The 24187-nt window shown below is 39.0% G+C and overlaps 1 protein-coding gene across 3 annotated transcripts in view; it reads right to left on the bottom strand.

The window, feature by feature from the left end:
- Positions 1 to 441: 441 nt before the first annotated feature.
- Positions 442 to 24187, bottom strand: part of LOC121435051 (solute carrier organic anion transporter family member 1A5-like) — a 59718-nt gene continuing 35972 nt past the window's right edge. For 2 of the 3 annotated variants that reach the window (XM_041634114.1, XM_041634130.1), the window contains 7 exons: positions 17744 to 17908; positions 16001 to 16196; positions 12265 to 12430; positions 9685 to 9857; positions 6284 to 6348; positions 5131 to 5248; positions 442 to 2019 (listed from right to left, as the gene is read on the bottom strand). In XM_041634114.1, coding sequence (XP_041490048.1) covers positions 1806 to 2019; positions 5131 to 5248; positions 6284 to 6348; positions 9685 to 9857; positions 12265 to 12430; positions 16001 to 16196; positions 17744 to 17908 — 1097 coding nt within the window. In that variant the 3' untranslated portion in view covers positions 442 to 1805. The remainder of the gene's footprint in view (positions 2020 to 5130; positions 5249 to 6283; positions 6349 to 9684; positions 9858 to 12264; positions 12431 to 16000; positions 16197 to 17743; positions 17909 to 24187) is intronic. The other variant, XM_041634122.1, reaches the window with a different exon arrangement.

The raw sequence follows: 24187 nt of genomic DNA on the forward strand, positions 1-24187 counted from the left end.
GATAGACTCATAAATAACATCTACACTTGTTTAAAATTCTACTGTGACCCCCACATTACATTAAACTATTTCATAAGAACAACCCACCTAATGTACAATTATGACTTTAGAGAGATAGAAGTACCTCATGGCAAGGAAGCATAAGAGCAAGCAGAAGATGTGGTAACTGGGGCAGGAAGATGAGATTTCACATCCTCAAACAAACACAAAGCAAAGACTGAACTGGATGTAGGTGAGGCTTTTAACTGTTAATGCCCAGCGCGGTGACACACTTCCTTGATTAAGAATGTACCCCTAATCCTCATCAAACAGAGTCATCAAATGGAACCCAAATGTTTAAATTCCGGAGGCTAGGAGGGATAGTTCTCAATCAAAATACCACAACTTGATTTTATTTTTAATGTATATCTTGAATTTTATTAATCCCAATTTATAGTGATGTCATATGTTAAATATTTCTACATTCTTTTCATTTATTAATTTGTGGGTAGGGAAGTACAGGAAAAGAAGGCACAGGACAGTTTGCAAAAGATGGTTCTCTGTCTTTGTTTCAGGGATCAAAACACCTTGTCAGGCTTGGAGGTAAACATCACTTTCCACTGAGGCATCCACCTGGCTCCACTTTAAAGGTTTTAATCTAAGGTAATTTTGAAAATTAATACCCTTTTGCTCTGAGGACACATGAGTAAAATGAATATTGGACCAAAGTGGCCAGCTGAATGTGAGAAAGTCTTTTGAGAACATCTGATAATGCATCCATCCTTGATTTCATATGTGTGTGTATATGTATATGTATATGTATATGTGTATGTGTATATGTATATGTATATGTGTATGTGTATATGTATATGTGTATGTGTATATGTATATGTATATGTATATGTGTATGTGTATGTGTATATGTATATGTGTATGTGTATATGTATATGTATATGTATATGTATATGTATACTCTACCTTGGGGTTGAACTGAGGCCCTCCCACAAACCAGGTAAGCTTTCTACTACTAACATATAACCACACCTCTACAAAGGGCCTTTAGATGGTCTAGATTTCTCAAATACTCATTTTTAATCAAGAAGTCCATGAGCAGTTTTGAATTATGAGGGGAAAAAATATTTCAGCCATCTTTGCTACATGATTTTTAATAACATCACTAAATTTATGAGTGCGCTAAACAAAATGATCAACTGTTTGACAAGAGTAATTTAAAAAATGATTGAATATAAGATACATTAATGAAAAGTAGTATTTTGAAAATAGCATCTTTCCAAAAGGACAGTTTACAACACCTAGATAGATACAAGCATATACTGATGTCTTGCATTAAGAAAGAATAATTATTTCATTGACACAAACAAGATACGTATTTTCAGTTCTAAATACCTCCACCATGGCAACCTAAATTCAATGAAATTGAATAGTGTCTCAGGAATGGGCAAGTTCTAACACTCTTTGCAGATATGTGAGAAACATACACTTGCTTTGATTGAGTTAGAAGAGAAAATGCTGATTGAAAATGAAGGCATCTCTAAAGTTCAGGGTGGTAGGGTCACCATAATCTTCACTGGGATAGTCTCTTTTTTCTTTCCTTTGGTTTTTCAAGACACGGTTTCTCTGTAGCTTTGGGGCCCCTGGGATAATCTTAAGGACCACCCCAATGTTCTGAAAATGCTATCAGTAAATATTTTTATCATGAGTAAAATATTTTTTGAGGTTCTTCAGGATAAGAAAAGAGTTCCGATAGTTTCTCTCACGATTGAAAAGAACCAAATGCACAACGTCCATGGTCAATAGAAACCTCATTACAGCTTCGTTTTCAGTTCTCTGCCATTCTCAGGACCTCTGTGCACATCCATGTGCTCACTTTCCTTCTCTGTGAGCGTCATCTCTGCACGTTCAGTCTCTAGAGAGTCAGTTTCCCCATGGAGTTGGACCTTCCTCATAAGTTTTAGGATGAAGATTGCCGGGAGGTAACTTGATGCTCTTAGAGCTGCTGACAACCCAAGGTAAGTGCGCCTGTTGAAAACAACTAATCTGTATTAAATCTTACTTTGTTCAGTGAAAGAAGTTTGTATATCCTCACAGATCATTTATAATCAGGTGGTTATTTTGCCCACATACTTTATATAATCTACTTTGCTGAATTATTAATCCTGTTTGTTAAAATGTTGAAAATTTCCAACATAAAAGTATAAATGAACTTCTTAAGGTTGGTGATGGCTAGTTTCCTTTGTCAACTTGACTAGACTTGAGATTGTTATAAAAATGCATATCTGAGTATGCCTATGAGATGTTTTCAGAAAGTGTTAGCCTAGGATGAAGTTCCACCAAGAAGGTGAATACCATATGCTGGACTTCTAGGATTCAGTGCTTCCTGACAGAGCATGTGACATGACCAACGTCGTCAAACTCCACCACCATGCCCATCTTCTGCCATAACCTCACACTCAGACCAATGCCCCCTCAGTCATTATCACCTGTTCTCTTAAATATTCTGCCAAATATCCTGTATCAGGTTAAGGGAAATTCCATGTTCTGTTTGCTCAAATTTTGATGTATAAAATGTATAAATTATCTTTTAGTCACCTTTCAATATTTTTTCCTATTCAACACTTGTATGCTATTTTATGCCAACAAATTTTGTGATATTGAAATACTTGTATGTCAATAAGTTTAATGACTCACTTTTATATATTAGTATATTGAATTTGATAATTTTTTTTTTTTTTTGGTTTTTCGAGACAGGGTTTCTCTGTGGCTTTGGAGCCTGTCCTGGAACTAGCTCTGTAGACCAGGCTGGTCTCGAACTCACAGAGATCCGCCTACCTCTGCCTCCCGAGTGCTGAGATTAAAGGCGTGCGCCACCATCGCCCGGCTGAATTTGATAATTTTTCATGCAAATTAAACATAGAATAATCAATTTTTCTTTATGAACTATGTGCATGTGTTGGGTGTCTGTAGTAATCATGAATTTTGGAATTGAAGTGACAGGAAGTTGGGAGTTACACAACATGAGTTAAGGGAACTGAACTTATCTGCTCTCAAAGAGCAGTATGTGCTCTTAACTCCTGAGCCATCTCTTTAGATCCAAATTATTTTTCTGTTTCTTGAACTTGTTCAGTTAAAGCATGAAAACTATAAAAGCTTCCTGAAATGAATTGAGTAATTTCCCCTTTCACTACTTCTGAGAATAACCTTTATACTGTTACAAGCATCTGTATTTTGTAAATTTGATAAAATATGCTTTAAAGTTTCTGGACTTAATGTGTTTAGGAAATAGGTATCTTGACATATACATATTTCTAAATAATCTGAAAACTCCCTTCGTGTTCTCAACATACATAAAATCTGGTGTGATGGATACTGCTGTCAACTTCACACAATCCAGAATTTCGTGGGAAAGAAGTTTTAGTGAAGGCCTGTGTAGATTGTCTTGAACTGTGAACATTTTTGTGGGAGATATTTTGATTACATTAACTGTGGTGAGAAGACCTACCACTCAGTGGGTGGCAACATTCCTTAGGCAGGAAATCCTGAACTACATACATGTAGAGAACATGATCATGCTTTACTTCTACAATAGGAAAGTACAAAGATATTATATATGTGATGAGGCTTAAGACTTCAGATACAACAGTCTAGAAATACAATTGAAATTTTTTCTAGATGTATAATAGATTAACAAATATCTAAGTTTATTTTTCTGCCACTGTTATAAAACACCTTGACAAAATCGATTTGAGTAAGAAGGGGTGAATTTGCTCAAGTTCTGGGTTAAGGTCCAGCATTCTGGGTATGTCAAGACAACTGGAACTTTAACCCACATGGACACACGGACAGAAGTTGACTGTTACTATAGTCATACCAAGCTGAGAATGGGATAGTAACCAACCCCAGCCATACACACATGGGAACAGGGCAATGGCCAGCACTTTTCTTTCCCAGAACTTTTCAGTATTCTCCTCACCCAGAATCAGAGCAGAACTGGGTCCTACCTAGAGAAGGCCTAAATTCCTTTTGACCAATGAGTTTTTAGGAGCAAGAATGAGAACAGTGTAGTCTGTATCAAACAAAGTTTCTCTGTGAGCTTTCTTGGGCCTGTTGCCCTAGAAGGCCAAAAAGGTAACAGCTAAAGTCTGCTTCAAGATCAGTCTAGCATGACCCCCGGGCGTGGGACAGCAGTAAACCCGCAGTTATCCCACTATACTGTCAGCAGCTGGTGCCTGTGTAGCACTGAGAGTGGTGGCAACCATGCAGGAACTGCTTTTAGTCTATGCAGCAGCGTGAAAGCACACAACTGGATGCGCCCAGATCTCAGAGGCCAGGCTCCCCAGTCTGCTGGTTCTCGAGGGGAATGGCCTCAGTTATTTCTATGTGTGGTAACTTCCTCCCCATTTGTGACACTTTCAGCTGGCTTGTACCACAATCACTCTGCTGAGCCATGTTTTGTTCATGAGGCAGACAACCACTATGTGCAATGAAGCATCTATGGGTTCCCAAGGATGAGAACATCAGTCAAATTCAGGTATAAGCTTCCTTCTCAAGATAGCCGTGGCTATGGCACCCGACGTGTTCTATTAAACTGCAAGGGCAGCACACAGACCGGGCTCTTTTTATATCAGGCTGCAAGCTTGAGAGGGCTGTGAACTTTCCAGGAGTTAGAATGTCAGGATCCATGCTGCTTAAATGCGCTGGGACTGTCATCCTGACCCTGAAAGAAAGAAAGAGTCTCCTCACTGTCCTTAGGTAGGAGCTGAGAGATTTTGTTCCCCCCAACTGTGTTATTGTCCTTGGCCTCCAGATCTTGCTGTCTTGTTTATATCCAGTGTTCTGCCATGCTAGCGCAGTTCAAGATGCAGCTCTTTCCCTACTGCTCCATGGCATCTACACAGAAACCCTCTCCCTTTCTGAAGTATTTTGGAGTGTTAGATTAGAAAACCCACTCACGCCTATATGCATCAAGAACTTTAGAAATAATGGGGAAATATTAAAATATATAACTAAGAAAATTATACCATCCATATGCATTTTGAAAATGAAGCCAAACGAAAGTTATTGCATAATAAAATATTAGATATGAATGGAAATTTAAGCACTACAAAAGTAAGTCACAAAAATTAACTTTACCTCAAATTATTTATATCATACATCCTGCATGCCCCAGGCTCACCACATTTCAGAGTTCCCCAATGTATACAGGTTTGGTCTACTAAAGCGCCAAAATAAATAGGTGCCGGAATGCCAGCTGCAAGGAAAAGAAAAAATCCCGTTGCAAGGATGAGAGAAAAGAGAGAGAAGTGTTGTTTTGTTTGGAAGTACTTCAATTTATCTATTAAATAAAAAAATATAACAAAATAAGAATCAATGGCTTTGTACTTTCAGAAATTATAAGTTAATGCAAAGTTTCTAGTTCACAACAAATAAAACTATATGAAAGATGCTAATAAAGTATTCATTGTATTCATAACCATGGACCTCATGTATTTTCTTTCATGACCTGTGTTGTTTTTTTTTTTACACATTTAACTACCAAAACCATTTCCTTCTCATTTTATTCTTGAATATACTGAGAAATGAAAGGTGTAATTAAGTTCAGGTATACTCTTTAAAGATAAGGGGAAACATTTATCATCTCTGGAGTTACCCCATTCTCAGACTTAACACAAGTTGTCATTTCCAAAGGCAAGGGTTTATGAACTGGAGTTCAGGGTCATGTGGACAGAGTATATGTATGTTAAAGAAGTCACAAAGTTGTTGAAATTCCCTGGATGTGGACAGTTGGAATAGTGTAGAACCAGAGCCAAGTTGTCTTTACCTCTCATATTGATCATCCATTATCTTATATCCATGTATCTATCACATGAAGCCTTTGTGGATGTACTGACTTAACAGGATGCTATCCTCCACTCACCCAAACACTAAGGATGCCATCAGATAGCATCTGAGCCTACAAGCAGAGAATTCCCTGCTTTGTGGTCACCAACCTACTTCACGTTCCCACAGAAATATTTGAGAAGTGCCTTATACGTGACTTCCTTTCTTCTATAACTACAGACATCACTAACTACCACCATGTTGGAACCTGATACTTGGATGACTTGAGTCTGTGTTCCCATTATGGTGACTCATGCTTGATTCCATAACAAACCCTGTTATTCCCTTTAAGTTGAGGGTTGTAGATTGACAAGATAGTTGCTATCTTTTTATTCAGAGAAAATTAATTAGTTTATTAAGTACTTAGTATGGTATTGGTGTGATGTGTTATGGAAATTGTTCATACCAAATGTTCTTGTGCAAAATGCATGTAATCCAACTCCAAGTGACTTCTCTTCAGGCTTGACACACCTGAAAAGTACACACACACATGAATAAAAGAACATCATGCAAACCCTGGCTGTCCTAGCATCCTCCTAATGACAACGGTAGTCACAATGGTTAAGCTTTCCATCCTGAAGTGATAATACAGCTCTACTTATGAATATGAGGAAGGAGAATACGATTTCTGAAAGCTGTCCTATGATCTGCACACATCTAAAGCATGATGTAGACCATTAAATGCTTAGACATGGACTGCTAACCTAGATGGAGAAATCCTTGATTACCATGATGACAACCGAGCTGTACTATCATAATGAACACAAACCTTTGAAAACACAAATCAAATAAATCTTTTGTTAAGTTGTTTGCCAAGTATTTTGTCATGTTGATAAAAAAGCTAGTATGTTATATAAAATTCAAAATATATGAAAGGCAGATAAACAGAGAAAGAATCTATCATGTAGACTATGACATTAAAAAATGCTAATGTTCCATAGAGATAACTACTTTGGATGTTTGTCTTTCCTTGTGCCACCTACAAAAATAGACATAAGATGATTTTGAGATTTACATACAAAGGGGAAGCTTATGAAGAAGTCATGATAAAATCTGAAAAATATTAGATTTTTTAGGAAGGAATTGAAGGGAAGCCCCTTTATAATTTGCTGTTTTCCCCACCTGTGAGTAAGAAAAGTTTAACAAATTTTGTTGAGATTTCATTTTGGAAGTGATTCCATGAGAGAGTTCAAGAAAACATAGAGATTTCATTTTGGAAGTGATTCCATGAAAGAGTTCAAGAAAACATAACAGACTAGAAGAGTAATAACAGCACGCAAACAGTAGTAGTATTGTGTCATCAGTCATTTATATTGCAATCATCAAATTCAGCAAGAAAGAACAAAGAAATATGAGAATAATAATTTGAATAGACCTTATTTCTATTACATCAAGAAATGGCACATTAGGTTATAAGATAGCTCAGTGGGTAAACTTGCTTGCCAACAAGCTAGACAAAATTAGTTCAATACATGGAATCCACATGGTAGCAAGAGAACCAACTCCTGCAAGATGTCCTCTCATTTCAACATGCACACACACATGTGAATGAACAAGCACACACATCCACACAGAGAGACACAAAATGTTTTTAAAAATCACACATTAAAACATCTATAAACCAGATTTTCTATACCCAGTTATAGATTCAACCTCAGAGTAAGACAATTGAGAAAGACAGTGAAGCATGACAATTGGAACAGGCATGTAGTAAACATGAGAGCATCTCTTGAGAGTGCTTGGAGATTTTAATAGGAGTGTATAACTGCTTACATGACCTTAATCTTTGACTATCCTGCTCTATGAGGAAAACTTCTCCTTATTAAATGAGCATGCTTCTTTGAAAGACAGCCACCTGGAGTAGTGAGAAGAAAGGAGGCACCATGTAGCCACATCAGCTGAATCAGCCTAGCACGTGATGAAGTGACAGATGACACAACCAGTTTTCTACAGTTGTAAGAACTAGCAATACCAAATACCCTTATCTGTCTGTGAACCTATGAACAAGGCATATACCATATCTCCATTGTGTGGATATAAGAATATAACATCTTAACACAGAAAGCTAATATATAAGGTCATATATCTAGCCCACTCCAGTGAGTGGCTATGATGGGTAGAAGCAGGGGAAAGAAAGTACCAATGGGAGGGAAAGGAAAAACCAAGGGTGGAAAGAAGGAAAGGAAAGGGGCATAGAGAGGAGAAGAGAGGAGAGGAGAGGAGAGGAGAGGAGAGGAGAGGAGAGGAGAGGTGAAGAGGGGAGGGGAGGGGAGAAAGGGAGGAGAAGACAAAGGAGGGGAGGGGAGAAGACAGGGGAGAGGAGGGGAGAAGAGAGGAGAGGAGGGAAGAAAAGAGAAGAGGAGAGAAAGGGAGAAGACAGAGGAGATAATAGCAGAGAAGAGGAGAGGAGGGGAGAAGAGAGGAGAGGAGGGGAGAAGAGAGGAGAGGAGTGAAGAAGAGAGGAGAGAAGAGGAGAGGAGAGGAGAGGAGAGGAGAGGAGAGGAGAGGAGAGGAGAGACCTGAAAGGGAGAGGAGAGAAAGAAAGAGGAGAGGAGAAGACAGAAGAAGGGAAGGAAGAGAAGAGAAGAGAAGAGAAGAGAAGAGAAGAGAAGAGAAGAGAAGAGAAGAGAGAGAATAGGAGGGAAGTGAAGAAGGAAAGAGCAAAGGGATTTAGGAAAGAAGGAGATGGTGATGGGGTGGAAAGGGAATGTAGGGTAGGTAACAGAAAAGAGTACAGGGAAGGGAAGGGAGGAGTGAGAAGCTTGGTCCATTCTTTAAGGATAAAATGTTATGAATCACATACCATAGTTAAATGTGCTTCTAAATTCCATTTACATTTTGCAATTGTTAGTGCATGTGAAGTTTGCTAGAGTAGAAATAGTAACTGATAAATATTAAAAACTTTGAAACATGACTCTGCTATTCCTTACTTTATTTAAAAATTTGAGTATCAATTATGCCATTAATGTATCCCATAGTTAGAGAGTATTTACATTTGTATTCATGTACCTCCTTGTTAGAGAGTATGTAATACTGCATTTATGGTTTTTGTTAAAGGAAGGTTGAGTTCAGGATGATATTTACATAGAGGATTTCAAAACCTGACAACAGAGTTAGCCAAGTCATAGAAAATGAGTGTTTGACAAATACTCTCTGCCTGCCAATACAAGACATCCATTAAAGTAGGCTTAAGGTATAAATGGAGAAAATAGAAAAGAGAAGGGGGGATATTACAGCAAACTTTAAAATACTGTTAAACATAGCAACGCTCAGTATTAGAGTCTTGATAAAGGTATCTCAGAGCACTGAGGTTCTAAGAACCATGACTACAAGGGTCTGTCCTGGGAAATGGAATTTTAATAAGTGACCAAAAATTCTAAATGACATTGATAGGATACTCAGAGTGTAAAGATGTTTGCCACAGAGGCTAAATTACCCAAGTTTAATCCCAAGAACCCAGGAACATATGTAGAAATATAAAATTAAAAAATCCTAATGCAGAGGCATGCATCTGGAATCCCAGCATTTCCGTAGTGAAATAGGAGAAAACAGAATTCCTTGGGAGCTTAAGGGTCAGGTAGGCTAGAGTATACATCTAGCACAGCAGCAGAAATAGTAAGGGAGACCTTGCCTCAAAAACAAGAATAACGGGAAGAGCTGATTCCTCAGCATTGTCTTCTGATCTCCGTGTGCTCTTAATGGCACCCACGTGCCCCCCCGCCACTACACACACACAACATACACTCACCTATGCACACACTACTAAAAAGGAAAGAGAGAAAGCTAAATGAAAGAGTTCCTTATTACCTCAGAAAAACCATATAGGCATGTAAGGCTGCTAGCGAGTAGATAAAACTGCCAATTGATGACAATATTAAAAAGTACTGCAGCTTTACAGTACAGTCAGGACCTTTGTTGCACAGCCCAAGGACTGCAGATGAACTTCCTGAAGACTGGATGCAGCTGCAGTTATGAAACACCTGTGGAAAAATGTATTATTTAAAGAAGAAAAATATTGGGCATAAAGCTTCAATGTTTCTTACAAGGCTATTTAGATCAAAATGAAGAGTCTCAGGACCAATGATATATCTCAGAGGAAGTGCACTTCCTCTAAGAAAGAACAAGGACCAAGTTGGAGCACAAACACCATTAAATAAAAAATAAGAAGTAAAATAGAGGTTTCTTTCCATTTTTATTAACCATAACCACTGCTTTTTTGCTTTCGGTATCTCAGAATTCTATCATAAAATACAAAGAGATATACTTAATAAATTGCTTTGTTTTTCTAAATATGTGGAATTTTCAAAAAATCAATTATCCTGAAAGAACATTTTATTTTTTTTTATATTTATTTTCTTGTTTGCTTGTTTTTTTCTTTTAGGTATGTTTACATATGTCTGTGTATGTACCTGTCTATGTCTGAATACATATGTACCATGGCAAACATGTAGAAGGCATGGGTTAAGCTATGGGAGTTAATTCTTTTCGTCTCTCCTGCAGGGCCCCAGGATGTAGTTCTAATGGTAACACTTGGTGAGAAATGCCTGTACCTGCTGAGTCAACATTCTAGACTGAACATAATTTTTAAAAAAGTAAATAAATACTGCTTTGTTTTGGTTTGACCTTAGTATCAAGTCTTTCAGAGTGTTGATGGAATACTATCAAATTGCATGCTTACTAATAAAGTCAGGTCTCCAAGAAGAAGAGTTTAGAGTTTATTTCAACAAAAAGTCAATACTTTTTAAATTGTTGTATTTTTTTGTTGTTTTGTTTTTGTTTGTTTGTTTGTTTGTTTTCAGGTGATTTTTTATTATTACTTTATAAATAATAGGAATCAAAATTTCCACTTCCACCCCTTCTCCCACTTCCCTCCGCTCCCCCACTCACCCTCCAGTCCTAAGAGAGGACAGGGCACCCTGCCCTGTGGAGGAGGCCCTACCTCCTCCATCCAGGCTTAGGAAGGTATGCATCCAAATAGACTAGGATCCCAAAAAGCCAGTATATGCAGTAGAGACAAATCCCAGTGCCATTATCATTGGCTACTCAGTCTGCCCCAATTGCCAGACATTCAGAGGGTCCAGTTTGATCCCATGCTCGTTCAGTCCCAGTCCAGCTGGCTTTGATGAGCTCCCATTAGTTCAGGCACACTGTTCCTCAGGATCCAGCAATACCACTCTTGGAAATATACCCAAGAGATGCCCAATCATACTACAAAAGCATATGTTCAACTCTGTTAATAGCAGCATTATTTGTAATAGCCAGAACCTGGAAAAAACCTAGATGCCTCTCAATGGAAGAATGGATAAAGAAAGTGTGGCACATATACACATTAGAGTACTACTCAGCAGTAAAAAAACAATTACATCTTGAATTTTGCATGCAAATGGATGGAAGTAGAAACACTATCCTGAGTGAGATAACCCAGACCCAAAAGAAATGAATATGATATGTACTCACCCATTAGTGAATTCTAGTCATAAAAAAAACATTGAGTTTATAGTGTGTGATCCTAGATAACCTAAGTAATTGTTGTATTTCTTAATCTGATTAAAAATAAAAATTTATATTTTATTTTGATTAGCAGCCAACTCTGTAAGTATTATAACATGTTTAAGGCAAGGAAAAATGCTTAACTGTCTGCTAAGCTGTAGTGATGTGGGGCTGTGGAGACAGCACAGCCTGTAAAGTCCTGCACAGGAATGAGGACCTGAGTTCACATTCCCAGCATGTGTGAAAGATGCATGTATAGAAAAAGTGCTCACAACACTGGTGCTCTGCAGGAGGGAGCAGGTGACTCCCTGGGACTCACTTGACAGGCAGCCTAACAGAATCAGCAAATTCCAGGACAGAGAGATCCTGTCTCAAAAGCACAAAGTGGTTGGGACCTGAGAGTCCACAGCAGAGGTTGTCTTCTGACCTCCATATGCACATGCGCCTGCGCGCGCGCACACACACACATACACACACACACACACACACACACACACACACTCAACTGCAATAAATAAATGAATGAAAGAAGCTCATGATATGGAAAGATAAGTTTTCTGCCTGCCTCAGCTGCGTAACTGGCTTAAGATAGGCATGGGCTTCATGAGACCCTATTACAAAAAGGACAGACTCTGTATTTTAAAGTTTTAATTTTTATGTTTGTTTATGTCTGTGCTTCTGTATATGTGTGTATTAAAGCACACATATTTGATGCCTGAGGAAGGTCAGATTGAGTGTCAGATTGCCAGAAGCTGGAGTTGTTAGCTTTATTCAAAATTTTATTAATTATTTTAAGCGTGGGCTAATTTTTGCTTTTCAGAAGATTTGACCTTTGATCATAGCACATATTAATGCAGCACACAAAACATCAGCCCAGAACACTGAAAGCGTGTTTACCATGTTGATTCCCGTTCCAACAGACTTCTCACAGCCTGCAAGGCAGGCTGACATGTACGATAGGCCGTTGTCTCCACACACTGGATCCCACGTTTTATTTAAGCAGCTACACCTTGTGTTGCAGTCAGCAAACACCTTATGATCCTCATACAAAGGCTGTTGAATTCTGAAATAATGTAAAATAATGTTAGGGATACTAAAAAGGTACCCAAGCACATTATATTCTTCTCTTGATCTCAGCATACACACACACACACACACACACACACAGAGAGAGAGAGAGAGAGAGAGAGAGAGAGAGAGAGAGATATTAATTCTGAGACTGAGCATACGGCACAGAAACTCTTTTCATCCAAGTTACAGCCAAATCTGACACGCAGAGCACTGCACAGTCTGAAAACACGTCTCTGTATGGTGGCAGGAATCCACCATGCTTTTCCGCCTGCCTAAGCCTGATTCTGCCGTCTGCCCAGGTTCAGGCAGGGAGTGCTGAGCCATTGGCATGGTCTCAGAGCACTCTCCTTCCGATCCCAAGTGGGAACACAAACATCCAGTCCCATAAAAGCCATTGAAATGCTTTAAAGCCAGAGTTTGCACTGACGGCACAGCCCCAGGAAGCCACGCTTTAAAATGACACAGCTTTTCTTCTGCTGCTTTTGCTGAAACAGGAAATCTCTCCACTGCACGCCACCAACAAACATCAAAAATCTGCGTTAAACTTTCTTTCCCTTATTTTTAAGCCTTCTCAGGTTTATAAGTGGATTTAGTCCATCACGTTGGGCGCCACTCTGTTGATGAATGGCGGGCTGGGTTCTGCCACCCAGCCACCCTTCTTTGTCAGAACCATTCTGCCGGTAAAGCTAGCTGAGTGGAGGGACACAGCCTGGAGCTCCTCTCTACAGAGTGGCGCTGCAACGTGATGGGCTAAATCCACTTAAAAACCTGAGAAGGCTTAAAAACAAGGAAAAGAGAGTTTAACACAGCTTTTGGCTGTGGGTTGCATGTCTCAAAGAAATTTTCCTGACTCAGCAGCAGGAAAAAACTGGCTGTTTTAAAATGCTGGCTTTCTGGGCTGTGCTGCCATTGCGATCTCTGTCTGGCTCCTGAGGGAGACAGAGCTTTTGAATGGAGCATTTGGAGTAAAGTGCTATGGCTTGCTTGATGGCAGTGTGGACTGCTGTGTGCCTGGAACTGTGTGTGGCTCAGGGGCACCAATGGCTCTGAGGCAGGAGTGGCTCAGTGTCTCAGCTCTGCCTTGCTGAACTGTGCTGGTCTCAGCCAAAAACTACGGTAATTACTGTAATAACAGCACAGTTAAGGTTTAGACTGGGCAGGACACAGGCGGTACCGTATTACCTGTACATGGTGCAACTTAAGTTTTTAAGAAGTGCTTAACATTTTAAGAAATGCTCCTGGATAGTAAAAAAATTACAGATTCACAATAGAACAGATACAGACCACTAAATGGATCACAGTGTTGGATGAGTATATGTAGGCTTGAGAGAGAAAAAAAATATAGAAAATAAAGTTAATGGTTTAAAAAAAAGTAAAGTCTTTAAAGAAACAGAATAAAGTAAAGTGAGAGAGTAAAAATAAGCCACGTAAAAATGGAAAATTCACAGAGTCTGGATTATGTACATTGTGTTTTCTTTAAAATTTTTGACAGTAAAGGAGCTAAGTACAGAGAGACATTTCATTGCATGGGCTGCCAAGCTGAACCAGAATGGATTTCATAAGGGTATTATGACTTCAGAATTTGGGTCTAAGGATATGATGCTTTGGAAAGGAGTTTCTTCTTTTGTTTTCACAGAGGACGAAACGCTGTGGATTGCTTTTATCCCAATATGGTATGATAGACCACGCCCTCCTGAAAGGTTGCTGTGAACACCCTCAAAAAATTACTTCACTCAACTGCCAACTGAGATGAACCTGGAACGCAGGTTACACCATAAAAAACTTGATTAACAATGCCCCCATTCAGCAGGAAGCAATTTGGAGAGAGAAAAAAACTGTGCCCATGTTCCCAAATATTGTTTATAAATGTTCTTTTACATTTAAAGGGGGAAATGATATAGGTATGAATAAATTGCATTGGTATGGATTTTAAGGTCAATTTTGTTATATGTACATATATTTCTGATATTAATTAAGGTATTGTGATTGTGTAGTTCATTTTTAAAATGTAATGTATCATTAGGAAATATAGGTTGTTAATGGATAATCATCAATAATAGTCAAGCTTGTAGTCATGCTAGTTGGATTTTCTAGATAAATAGAGATATATTTCAGTTATATAGGCATTCTCATATCTTTCAAAGACTGCAGAACAAGGCATTTAAGATGTTTTAATGAATTAGGGCTTTTCATGACAATGAGACATATCTGCTCCTGGCAGCACAAATCTACTTTGAGAGGAAGATGGGCATCGAAGAGGATCCTTATGGAGCTGGATAGTCATTTGGGCAAGAAACTGCTCTTGCCTGGACTGTTGCATGGACTGGACACAGAGAACCCGCAGAGAGAGGACTGCTGAACTTGCCTAAAGGTGAGATGGTCTTTCGGGGTTCCTGATTCATGAAAGAGTCTGCGAGACATTCTGCAGGACACAGCAGATAGTGACTGAACTGTCTTTGAAATTTCCTGCTTCACGGAAATGTCTGCTGGATACTATGGGCCTGAAGGCTGAAGATGGATGCCCCAATGGTACAGAGGAACTTTGGGTGACTGGCCAGGCAGTGAGATGTCTCTGTCATTTCTAGAGTTTTGGACTGCTTGTTTGCTTAGGTAATATTATATCTTTCTGGAGTCTTTGATGGAGTTGAAGAATGGATAGTTATAGTTTTCCTTAGTTATGATAAAAGATAAAGTAGATATAAATATTGTAACTGTAATTCTTACTTGATAACTGTTTTGTTATATGTAATTTTACTATATTAAAGTTAAAGCCTTTCTTTTTTGTTTAAACAGAAATAGGGGAAATGATGGAGGTGGGTCTTGTATCTTATCTGTTGATTTCATTGGTTAATTAATAAAGAAACTGCTTGGCCCTCTGATAGGGTAAAATTTAGATAGGCAGAGTAAACAGAACAGAATGCTGGGAGAAAGAAGCCAAGTCAGAGTCGCCATGATTCTCCCACCAGACACAGATGCAGGTTAAGATCTTCCCTGGTAAGACACCTCGTGGTGTTACACAGAATATTAGAAATGAGTTAGATCAATATGTAAGAGCTAGCCAATAAGAAGTTAAAACTAATGGGCCAAGCAGTGTTTAAAAGAATACAGTTTCCATGTAATTATTTTGGGGAAACCTAGCTGGGTGGCGGGAAGCAGCAGCCCGGCTGCTCCTAATACAACACCTATTATAGAAACCACGGATGATTCACTGGCGTGGATAGTGAAATTTGAATGCTGTTTATAGGACTATAAAATACATAGATAATTTAGGCTGCAAAGTTCTAGATTGTTTTCTTTCTTATACTTTATAGTAGAATAGTATATTAGCATGACAACCACCCATATGCTTATGAAATCATTAACTTATTCAGTGGTGGTCCCAAGACCTCTTTAACAAGCTTACAACTTATATGGGTTGGTATAAGATTGATAGATGGAAGAAAAATACAAGATGACCATGGATCACTAACATTAAATTGAAATAAAATGTCATACATAGTCCTTGAAGAAAATGGACTAGCAATTGTAGAAATGTTATTATCTTCATTAGGAAACAGCATACCCTTCATAAGAGGCTGTTAAGCCAGCAACTGGCAAATTATCACAGGCTATCATAAAGAAAAAGAAAAATAGAAGGTGCTCAGTCAGGGATACGCAGAATGCTATGTATGCAGCTTTCTTGATAGTAATCTTGAACTTCCTCATAATCAAGCCACCAGTGAAATATCCAGCAAAGAATGAAGGTAAAGTATAACAACCTATAAATGAAAATAAAATAGTGTTTTTAAGAGACAAGAAAAAATAAATGTTGTCAATTTCTTTCAAATATCTTACTTAAGAAATTATACTGTATATTATTTAGCTCTAATATACAGTGATCCTAACCCCTATTCATTCACATATTGCTATTATGTACAAAGAGGTTTTCAAATGTCCTACAATATCACTTTAAAAGCATTATCATTTATGTAACCATTTTCAGAGAGTTATAAACATTTTATAAGCATCTCACACACCACACATACATACACACATGCACACATAAATGATATTATATATTCATGCATCTTATTCCTCTGTTTACTGGGAATTTGACTCAGCTCCAGTTGATTGTAAATGTAGATGCGAGTCTGTGTTTGTAAAGCATAGAACAATTTGTGTACTCCTGATGCTGTCCAGAATTATTCCTCTCTGAATCCTTCCTCAGCCAAAATTCAAGGGGAAAAAGGAAAGGGAAGAGAAAAATACTGGCTAGGTTGTATTCATACTTCACCAGCATCAGGCTTGGAAGAATTCACCCATCCTTTGAGATCCATGCCATTGCATATGTTTTTTGTTACATCTGAAGTTAGGGACTGGGATTTCGACTTTCAGAAAATTTTAAATAATGTGGATGCTATCAATCTGTGTTCATCAGTTATCAAGAGTAAAATGATCCCAGGAAAAAAATCCCAAGTTGGGTAAAATCCCTGAATTTAGTGTGTAAACAGAAATTGCATATTTGTTTCCTGGCCACTCAGACCCAAACAATCACACAGAAACTATATTAAGTACAATACTGCTTGACCAATAGCTTAGGCATATTCCTAGGTAGCTCATTTTTAATTAACCCATTTCTATTCATCTATGTATCACCACAAGGCTGTGACCTACCAATAACTTTCCAGGATTCTTTTCTTTAAGCAACTACAAGGTGTCTCCCTCTCTCAGTCTACTCTCTATATATCCATTCAATGACTTTATGCTGTTAAGCCACTGGCCAAAACAGCTTTATTAATCAACTGATAAAAAGTAACACATATACAGAAGGACATCCCACAGCATAGTGTACTAACAAGAAAAGCAGAGTGTGGTTGCACAAAATCCTGAGACCACCAAGGGACCAAGCAATAGAACTGAGGAGTAATGAAGAATGCAAAATTTGAAGCCCAGAAGTAATATCTGGAAGTAAGATACAGAATCCCAGTGAGTTAACTCTATATTCTTCTTTGAATTAGCATGTGGCCTCTTGAAAACTGACTGATATGAACATCTCCAAGATTTTCATAACAATGATAGATTCCATTCTGATTGGAGAGAGATCAGAGAGTATATTTCTGGCCTCAGCCTCTTACTTTTTTCATCCTTTCTTGGTTTCCATGGAGACTACAAAGTATAAATTTGTAAGGAATATCTTAGCAGATTTACATTTTGTTGTAGTTTTCTATTTACATCATCTTACTGTTTATCTTGCCTTTGGGGGTACTGTTTGTTGTATTCTTGTGGAAGGGGAAGTGCTACTGAAAAAAACAATGAAACTACATACCTATGAGAAAAACTATCTCTGCAGTTGATTTTCCAAATTGCTGTTCCAAGTATTTAGGCATGAAGGTAACAATAATGACAACTGAGTTGAGGTGGATCACACTTGAGAGGATGAAAAGCATGTAAATTGGATTACATAAGAGGCTCTTCATGAATGGCAAGAAATCTGAAACAAAATAGTTCCAAGATCATCAAGCAAACTTAGTCTAGCATTTTGTGCCCAGTGTACTAAAATCTTCTCACAGATACATGGCTTAACACAAATACATTTGATAAATCCTCACTTCTTTGAGAATCATTATTTAAGTTGCTTCTGGAAGTGACTGACATAACTGGCTATATAAGAATCAGAACCAAATTATAAAATCAAGCAAAACTATATAAAGATGGAACCATATCTACAGCCATGTACTTTCATTTTCTCTTTTCCCTCTATTAATAACAGTATTCACTATAGACTGACTCGTCTTTTCACTGGAATTTGCAAGGGACTCTCTTTGATGAAGTTTGAATTCAGATACTGATGTTAACACTCATTTGTGTAAGAACATGTAAGCAAAATCTTAGGAAGGCTCCAGGAATCATGCTGCAGCTCATTCATCTTCAGCATCCCTGCAGAACTTTGCAACAGAACATTCATTAGAAGAGATCTTTTTAACTAGTGATATTTTTAAACATCTTTATACAAAAATCAAACTATAAGGAATGATGACTCATTTGATGTGCACCAATCACCTTCCAGAAGTTTTTTTTAACTCACCCATGTTTGCTGACATCCCTGTTCTCCTAAATGAGTCTCTACAATTCACATTGATTTTCTATATGTCTTATAAGATGTTAAGCTCTTTCATAGTTTTGAAAATTAGGTTGGCTTGTCAGACCACACAAGTGCACATAGCAATCAGTATTAGCCTTAAAGAAGAATGGTTAACATGACCATGATTCTAAGAATGTTAAAGCCTCTGAACTGCCTTCCAGTGGCCCCTTCAACTTTATCCCCAGTCTCCACATTCTCAGTTTCATCATGCCCTAGTCCCCAGATGGAATAAAGACTCTCTGCTCTATCAGACACCACTCCAGCTGATAGAAGTCTGGCCGCCAACTTGGGCAGAGACCCCTGCTCAATCACAGACCACACTGACCAGAAGATAAGAGAGTAAATGGAAACCAAGGAACAAAACACCCATCCAACAAAGGAAAACTCAGATATAGGCACCTAGATCTATAATTACCCCTAACCCAGATGATTAGATACCACCATAAGAACATAATCAAAAACAAAAGAACCAAGACAATATGTCACCAAAGCCCAGTTACCCCAACACATCAAACCCTGGATATTCCAATGCAGCAGAAACACACGACAATGACCTTAAAAACAATTATGTGAAGATAATTGAGGTCCTTAAAGAGAAAATAAATAAATCCCCTTAGGAAATCAAGAAAAAGACAAATTGGAGAAAGTGAGTAAATACTTTTACTGGACCTCAGGATCCAGCAATACTACTCTTGGGCATATACCCAAAAGATGTTCAATCATACTACAAAAGCATTTGTTCAACTATGTTTATAGCAGCATTATTTGTAATAACCAGAACCTGGAAACTACCTAGATGCCCCTCAACAGAAGAATGGATAAAGAAAATGTGGCACGTTTACACATTAGAGTACTACTCAGAAATAAAAAGCAATGACGTCTTGAATTTTGCATGCAAATAGATGAAATTAGAAAACACTATCCTGAGTGAGTTAACTCAGACCAAAAGATATGATTATGGTATATACTTATGCATAAGTGGATAGTAGCTATAAACAAAAGACATTGAGCCTATAGTTCATGAACCTAGAGAAACTAAGTAATAAGGTGAGCCCAAAGAAATATATATATATATATATATATATATATATATATATATATATATATATATGTCTACCTAGAAATTGGAAACATACAGGATTGACTGGCAGGGTTGGGAGCATGGGGGTTGATGGAGAGGGGATGGTAGGAAGAGAAGATGGGGGGGGGACAGAGGAGAACTTGGGGGAATGGAATGATTGAGATAGAGGAAGGAGAGAGATACCTTGATTATGAGAGCCATTATAGGGTTAGCAGAAACCTGGCTCTAGAGAAATTCCTAGGAATCCAAAAGGATGACCCCACCTAGGACCCTGAGCAATAGAGGAGAGGGGGCTCGATCTTAACTTGCCCTGTAGTCAGACTGAAGTAATAAGGGCGGCGGGGCTGCGTCCCCAGCACCCCGGCCGCCTGCTCGGCTAGCTTATGCCCCGAAATAATTACACGGACACTGTATTCCTCCAAACACTGCCTGGCCCATTCTCTTCTAGGCTAATTCTCACATATTAATTTAGCCCACCTCTAATCATCTGTATGTAGCACCCCAAGGTGCGCTTACCGGGGAGATTCTAGCCTAGTCCATCCTGGGTCGGAGCTTCATCCCAGGAGCGGGGCATGGCGTCTCTCTCTGAGGCATCTGCTCCCGAGAGAGCTGTGGAGTCTCTGCGCTCACTTCCTCTTCCTCCCAGCATTTTGTTCTGTTTACTCCTCCCACCTATCCTCTAACCAATAAAATGGGCCAGGGCAGTGCCTTTATTAGCCAATGACCTTCCTCCATCATTTCCCCTTTTTCGGTTTAAACAAAAAAAAAAGCTTTAACTTTAACATAGCAAAATTACATATAACAAAACAGTTATCAAGTAAAAGTTACAATAATCTTTATCATAACTAAGGAAAACTATAACTATAACTAACTATTCTTAACTCCATCAAAGACTCCAGAAAGATACAATACTACCTAAGCAAACAAGAAAAAAGCAACTTTTAAAACTCTAGAAATGACAGAGACATCTCGCTGCCTGGACAGTCACCCAAAGTTCCTCTGTACCGTTGGGGCATCCATCTTCAGCCTTTAGGCCCATGGTATCCAGCAGACATTTCCATAAAGCAGGAAAATTCAAAGTCAATTCAGTCACTATCTGTTGTGTCCTGCAGAATGTCTCGCAGACTCTTTCATGAATCAGGAACCCCGAAAGATCATCTCACCTTAGGCAAGTTCAGTAGTCCTCTCTCTGCGGGTTCTCTGTGTCCAGTTTATGCAATAGTCCAGGCAAGAGCAGTTTCTTGCCCAAGTGGCTATCAAACTCCATAAGGATCCTCTTCGATGCCCATCTTCCTCTTGAAGTAGATTGGTGCTGCCAGGAGCAGAGTGTCTCATTGTCATGAAAAGTCCTCAGTTATTAAAACATTAAATGTCCTATTCTGTAAACTTTGAAAGACATGAAGAATGTCTATCTAAAATATATCTCTATATATCTAGAAAATCTAACTAACATGACTACAAGCTTTACTATTATCGATGATCATCTATTAACAACCTATATTTCTTAATTATACAGTACATATTTAAATGAACTACACAATCACAATACCTTAATCAAAATCAGAAACACTTTTACATATAACAAAATTGACCTTAAATCTCTGTCAATAAAGCAAAATCTATACTAATGCAAATTATTCATACCTATATCATATCCCCCTTTAAATGTAAAAGAACATTTATAAACATTTTTTGGGAATATGGGCGCAGTTATTTCTCTCCAAACTGCTTCCTGCTGAATGGGGGCGTCGTTAATTAGGTCTTTCACAGTATAACCTGTGTGCTAGCTTCATCTCAGTTGGCAGTTGAGCGAAGCAATTTTTTGAAGGCGTTCACACCAACCCTTCAGGAGGGCGTGGTCCATCATACCAAATCGGAATAGAAGAAATGAACAGCGTCTCATCCTCTGTGAAAACAAAATAAGAAACTCCTTTCCAAAGTATCATGTCCTTAGATCCAAATTTCGAATTCAAGGCATTTTCAAAATATCTATGTTGGATTAGTTCAGCAGCATTTATAAATAAATATCTTTTACCATCTGTTGCTCCTTCCTCAGCGTTTAAATAATTTAAAGAGAGCATAATAGCATACAGTATCAAGATTCTCTGTGTATTTTCCATCTTTGTGCAGCTTTGTTTTAACCTCTATTTTGTTTATTTTTACTTTTAACTCTTTGCTTTTTGAGACAGGTTCTCTGTATCTTTGACCTGAAGTAACTCTGTAGACCAGGCTGTCTTTGAACTCTCAGAGATCCGCCTGTCTCTGCCTCCCAGGCATTCAGGATTAAAGGTGTTTGCTACTACACCTTGAACTCACAGAGATCTGTTAGTCTCTGCCTTCTAGGCACTGGGATTAAAGGCGTGTGCTACCACACACAACTCTCTTTCTTTTTTTGTTTTTTACTTTAAGAATTTCAACTTTTAGTCTGCATATATTTTTAACACACTTCAAACCATTTAGAAATTTTCTTTGTCTTTGATTCTCTCTTTACTGTATATCTCTCTTTTTCTGACCACATGAATCTTTAATTTACCAAGCAATCTCAGTAGGACTAAAGGCGTGGCTTTGCCAGCTAGATCCAGTCCATTCCTTAGCTTTCCCGCCTCATGGCGGATATACAGGCTGTAGCCATGTTTACTGTATGGCATTTCAAGGTCCCTGCCAGCAAGTGAGCTACAGCAGACAACACTCAAGTCCTCTCTCGGTAGCCGGCCCTCCTGCCTCAAACAGTCAGAGTTTGCCCTGGCAGGGTGGCTCAGAAAGCCGGCATTTTTAAATGGCGCAGCTTTTTTCCTGCTACGGCTGAAAACCGAAAAGCATGCATTCAGCTTTTCGTCAACACCATTTAAGTGTTTCGTGGCAGGACCTCTTAATGAGCTGCAGGCTTTGCAGCTAAAGCTGAGTCAGGAAGCCTCTCTTAGATGAGGCGCTTGCTTGCCTCTAGCAAGCAGAGTAGAACCGAGAAATTGCTGCTACCAAGAAACCAGGCACAATGCTTTCATTTTGTTCTAGAATTACTTCCCAAGCTGTCTCAGGCTTTATGTGGAAGCAGTTGTCCACGTGGGCGCCATATGAAGTAATAAGGGCGGCGGGGCTGCGTCCCCAGCACCCCGGCCGCCTGCTCGGCTAGCTTATGCCCCGAAATAATTACACGGACACTGTATTCCTCCAAACACTGCCTGGCCCATTCTCTTCTAGGCTAATTCTCACATATTAATTTAGCCCACCTCTAATCATCTGTATGTAGCACCCCAAGGTGCGCTTACCGGGGAGATTCTAGCCTAGTCCATCCTGGGTCGGAGCTTCATCCCAGGAGCGGGGCATGGCGTCTCTCTCTGAGGCATCTGCTCCCGAGAGAGCTGTGGAGTCTCTGCGCTCACTTCCTCTTCCTCCCAGCATTTTGTTCTGTTTACTCCTCCCACCTATCCTCTAACCAATAAAATGGGCCAGGGCAGTGCCTTTATTAGCCAATGACCTTCCTCCATCATCAGACTGATGATTTTCTTAAATATCACCATAGAGCCTTCATCCAACAACTGATGGAGGCAGAGGCAGAGACCCACATGGAAGCACCGAAAAAGTGGGGAAATGAGAATGTGAGCAAGGAAGTCAAGACAATGATGGGTTCACCCACTGAAAGTTTGCCTGAGCTAATGGGAGCTTACCAACCCCAGCCAGACTGGGAAGAGACAAGCCTAGGACCAAACTAGTTCCTCTAAATGGGGTTGACAGTTGCATGGCTGGGGAAGACTGAGGGGCCACTGGCAGTGGCACCAGGATTTTATCCCTACTGCATGTACTGGCTTTTTGGGATCCTATCCTCTTTGGATGTATACCTTGCTCAGCCTATATAGAGTAGGGAGGGCCTTGGACCTTCCACAAGGCAATGTGCCTTATTCTCTCTGAGGGTTAGATGGGGGTGGGGTAGGGTGGTGGGTGGAGGGAATAGGAGGAGGGGAAAGAGTGGGAACTTGGATTGGTATTTTTTTAAATCTAATAAATAAAAAAGACTTAACTATACCATTGAAGAATATATCCAAAAGACACTCCATTCTACCAAAAGGACAATTGCTAAACTATGTCCATAGCAGCTTGATTCATACAGCCAGAAAGTAGAAACAACCTAGATGTCCCTCAAACATAGAACAGATGAAGAAATGTGGGACATTTATACAATGGAGTATTACTCAGTTGTTAAAAGAATGACATCATGAAATTTGCAGGAAAATCCACAAAACTAAAAAAAGTCATCCTGAGTGAGGTAGCCAATACCAAGAAAGACAAACATGGCACATGGTCATTGGTAAGTGGATATTAGCTGTTGAATCAATTATAATCATGCTACAAAACACAGACACAGAAAGGCTGAGGAACAAGTTGTGCTCTAAGAGGGATCAGTGGGTCTCCTTGAGAAGGAAAAATAAAATATATTTTGAGAGTGGACTGGGGGTAGGTAGCAATAGGAACAGGAGTGATCAAGTTTGGGGGTAATGGAAGAAGAGAATAAGGGAGAGGTGACTGGAACTAAAGGGTATGTACCTGAGTTA

This window comes from Microtus oregoni, unplaced genomic scaffold (genome assembly GCF_018167655.1).
Source record: "Microtus oregoni isolate MIOR12 unplaced genomic scaffold, Mior012 000002F_ref0000024, whole genome shotgun sequence".
NCBI classification, from domain to species: Eukaryota; Metazoa; Chordata; class Mammalia; order Rodentia; family Cricetidae; genus Microtus; species Microtus oregoni.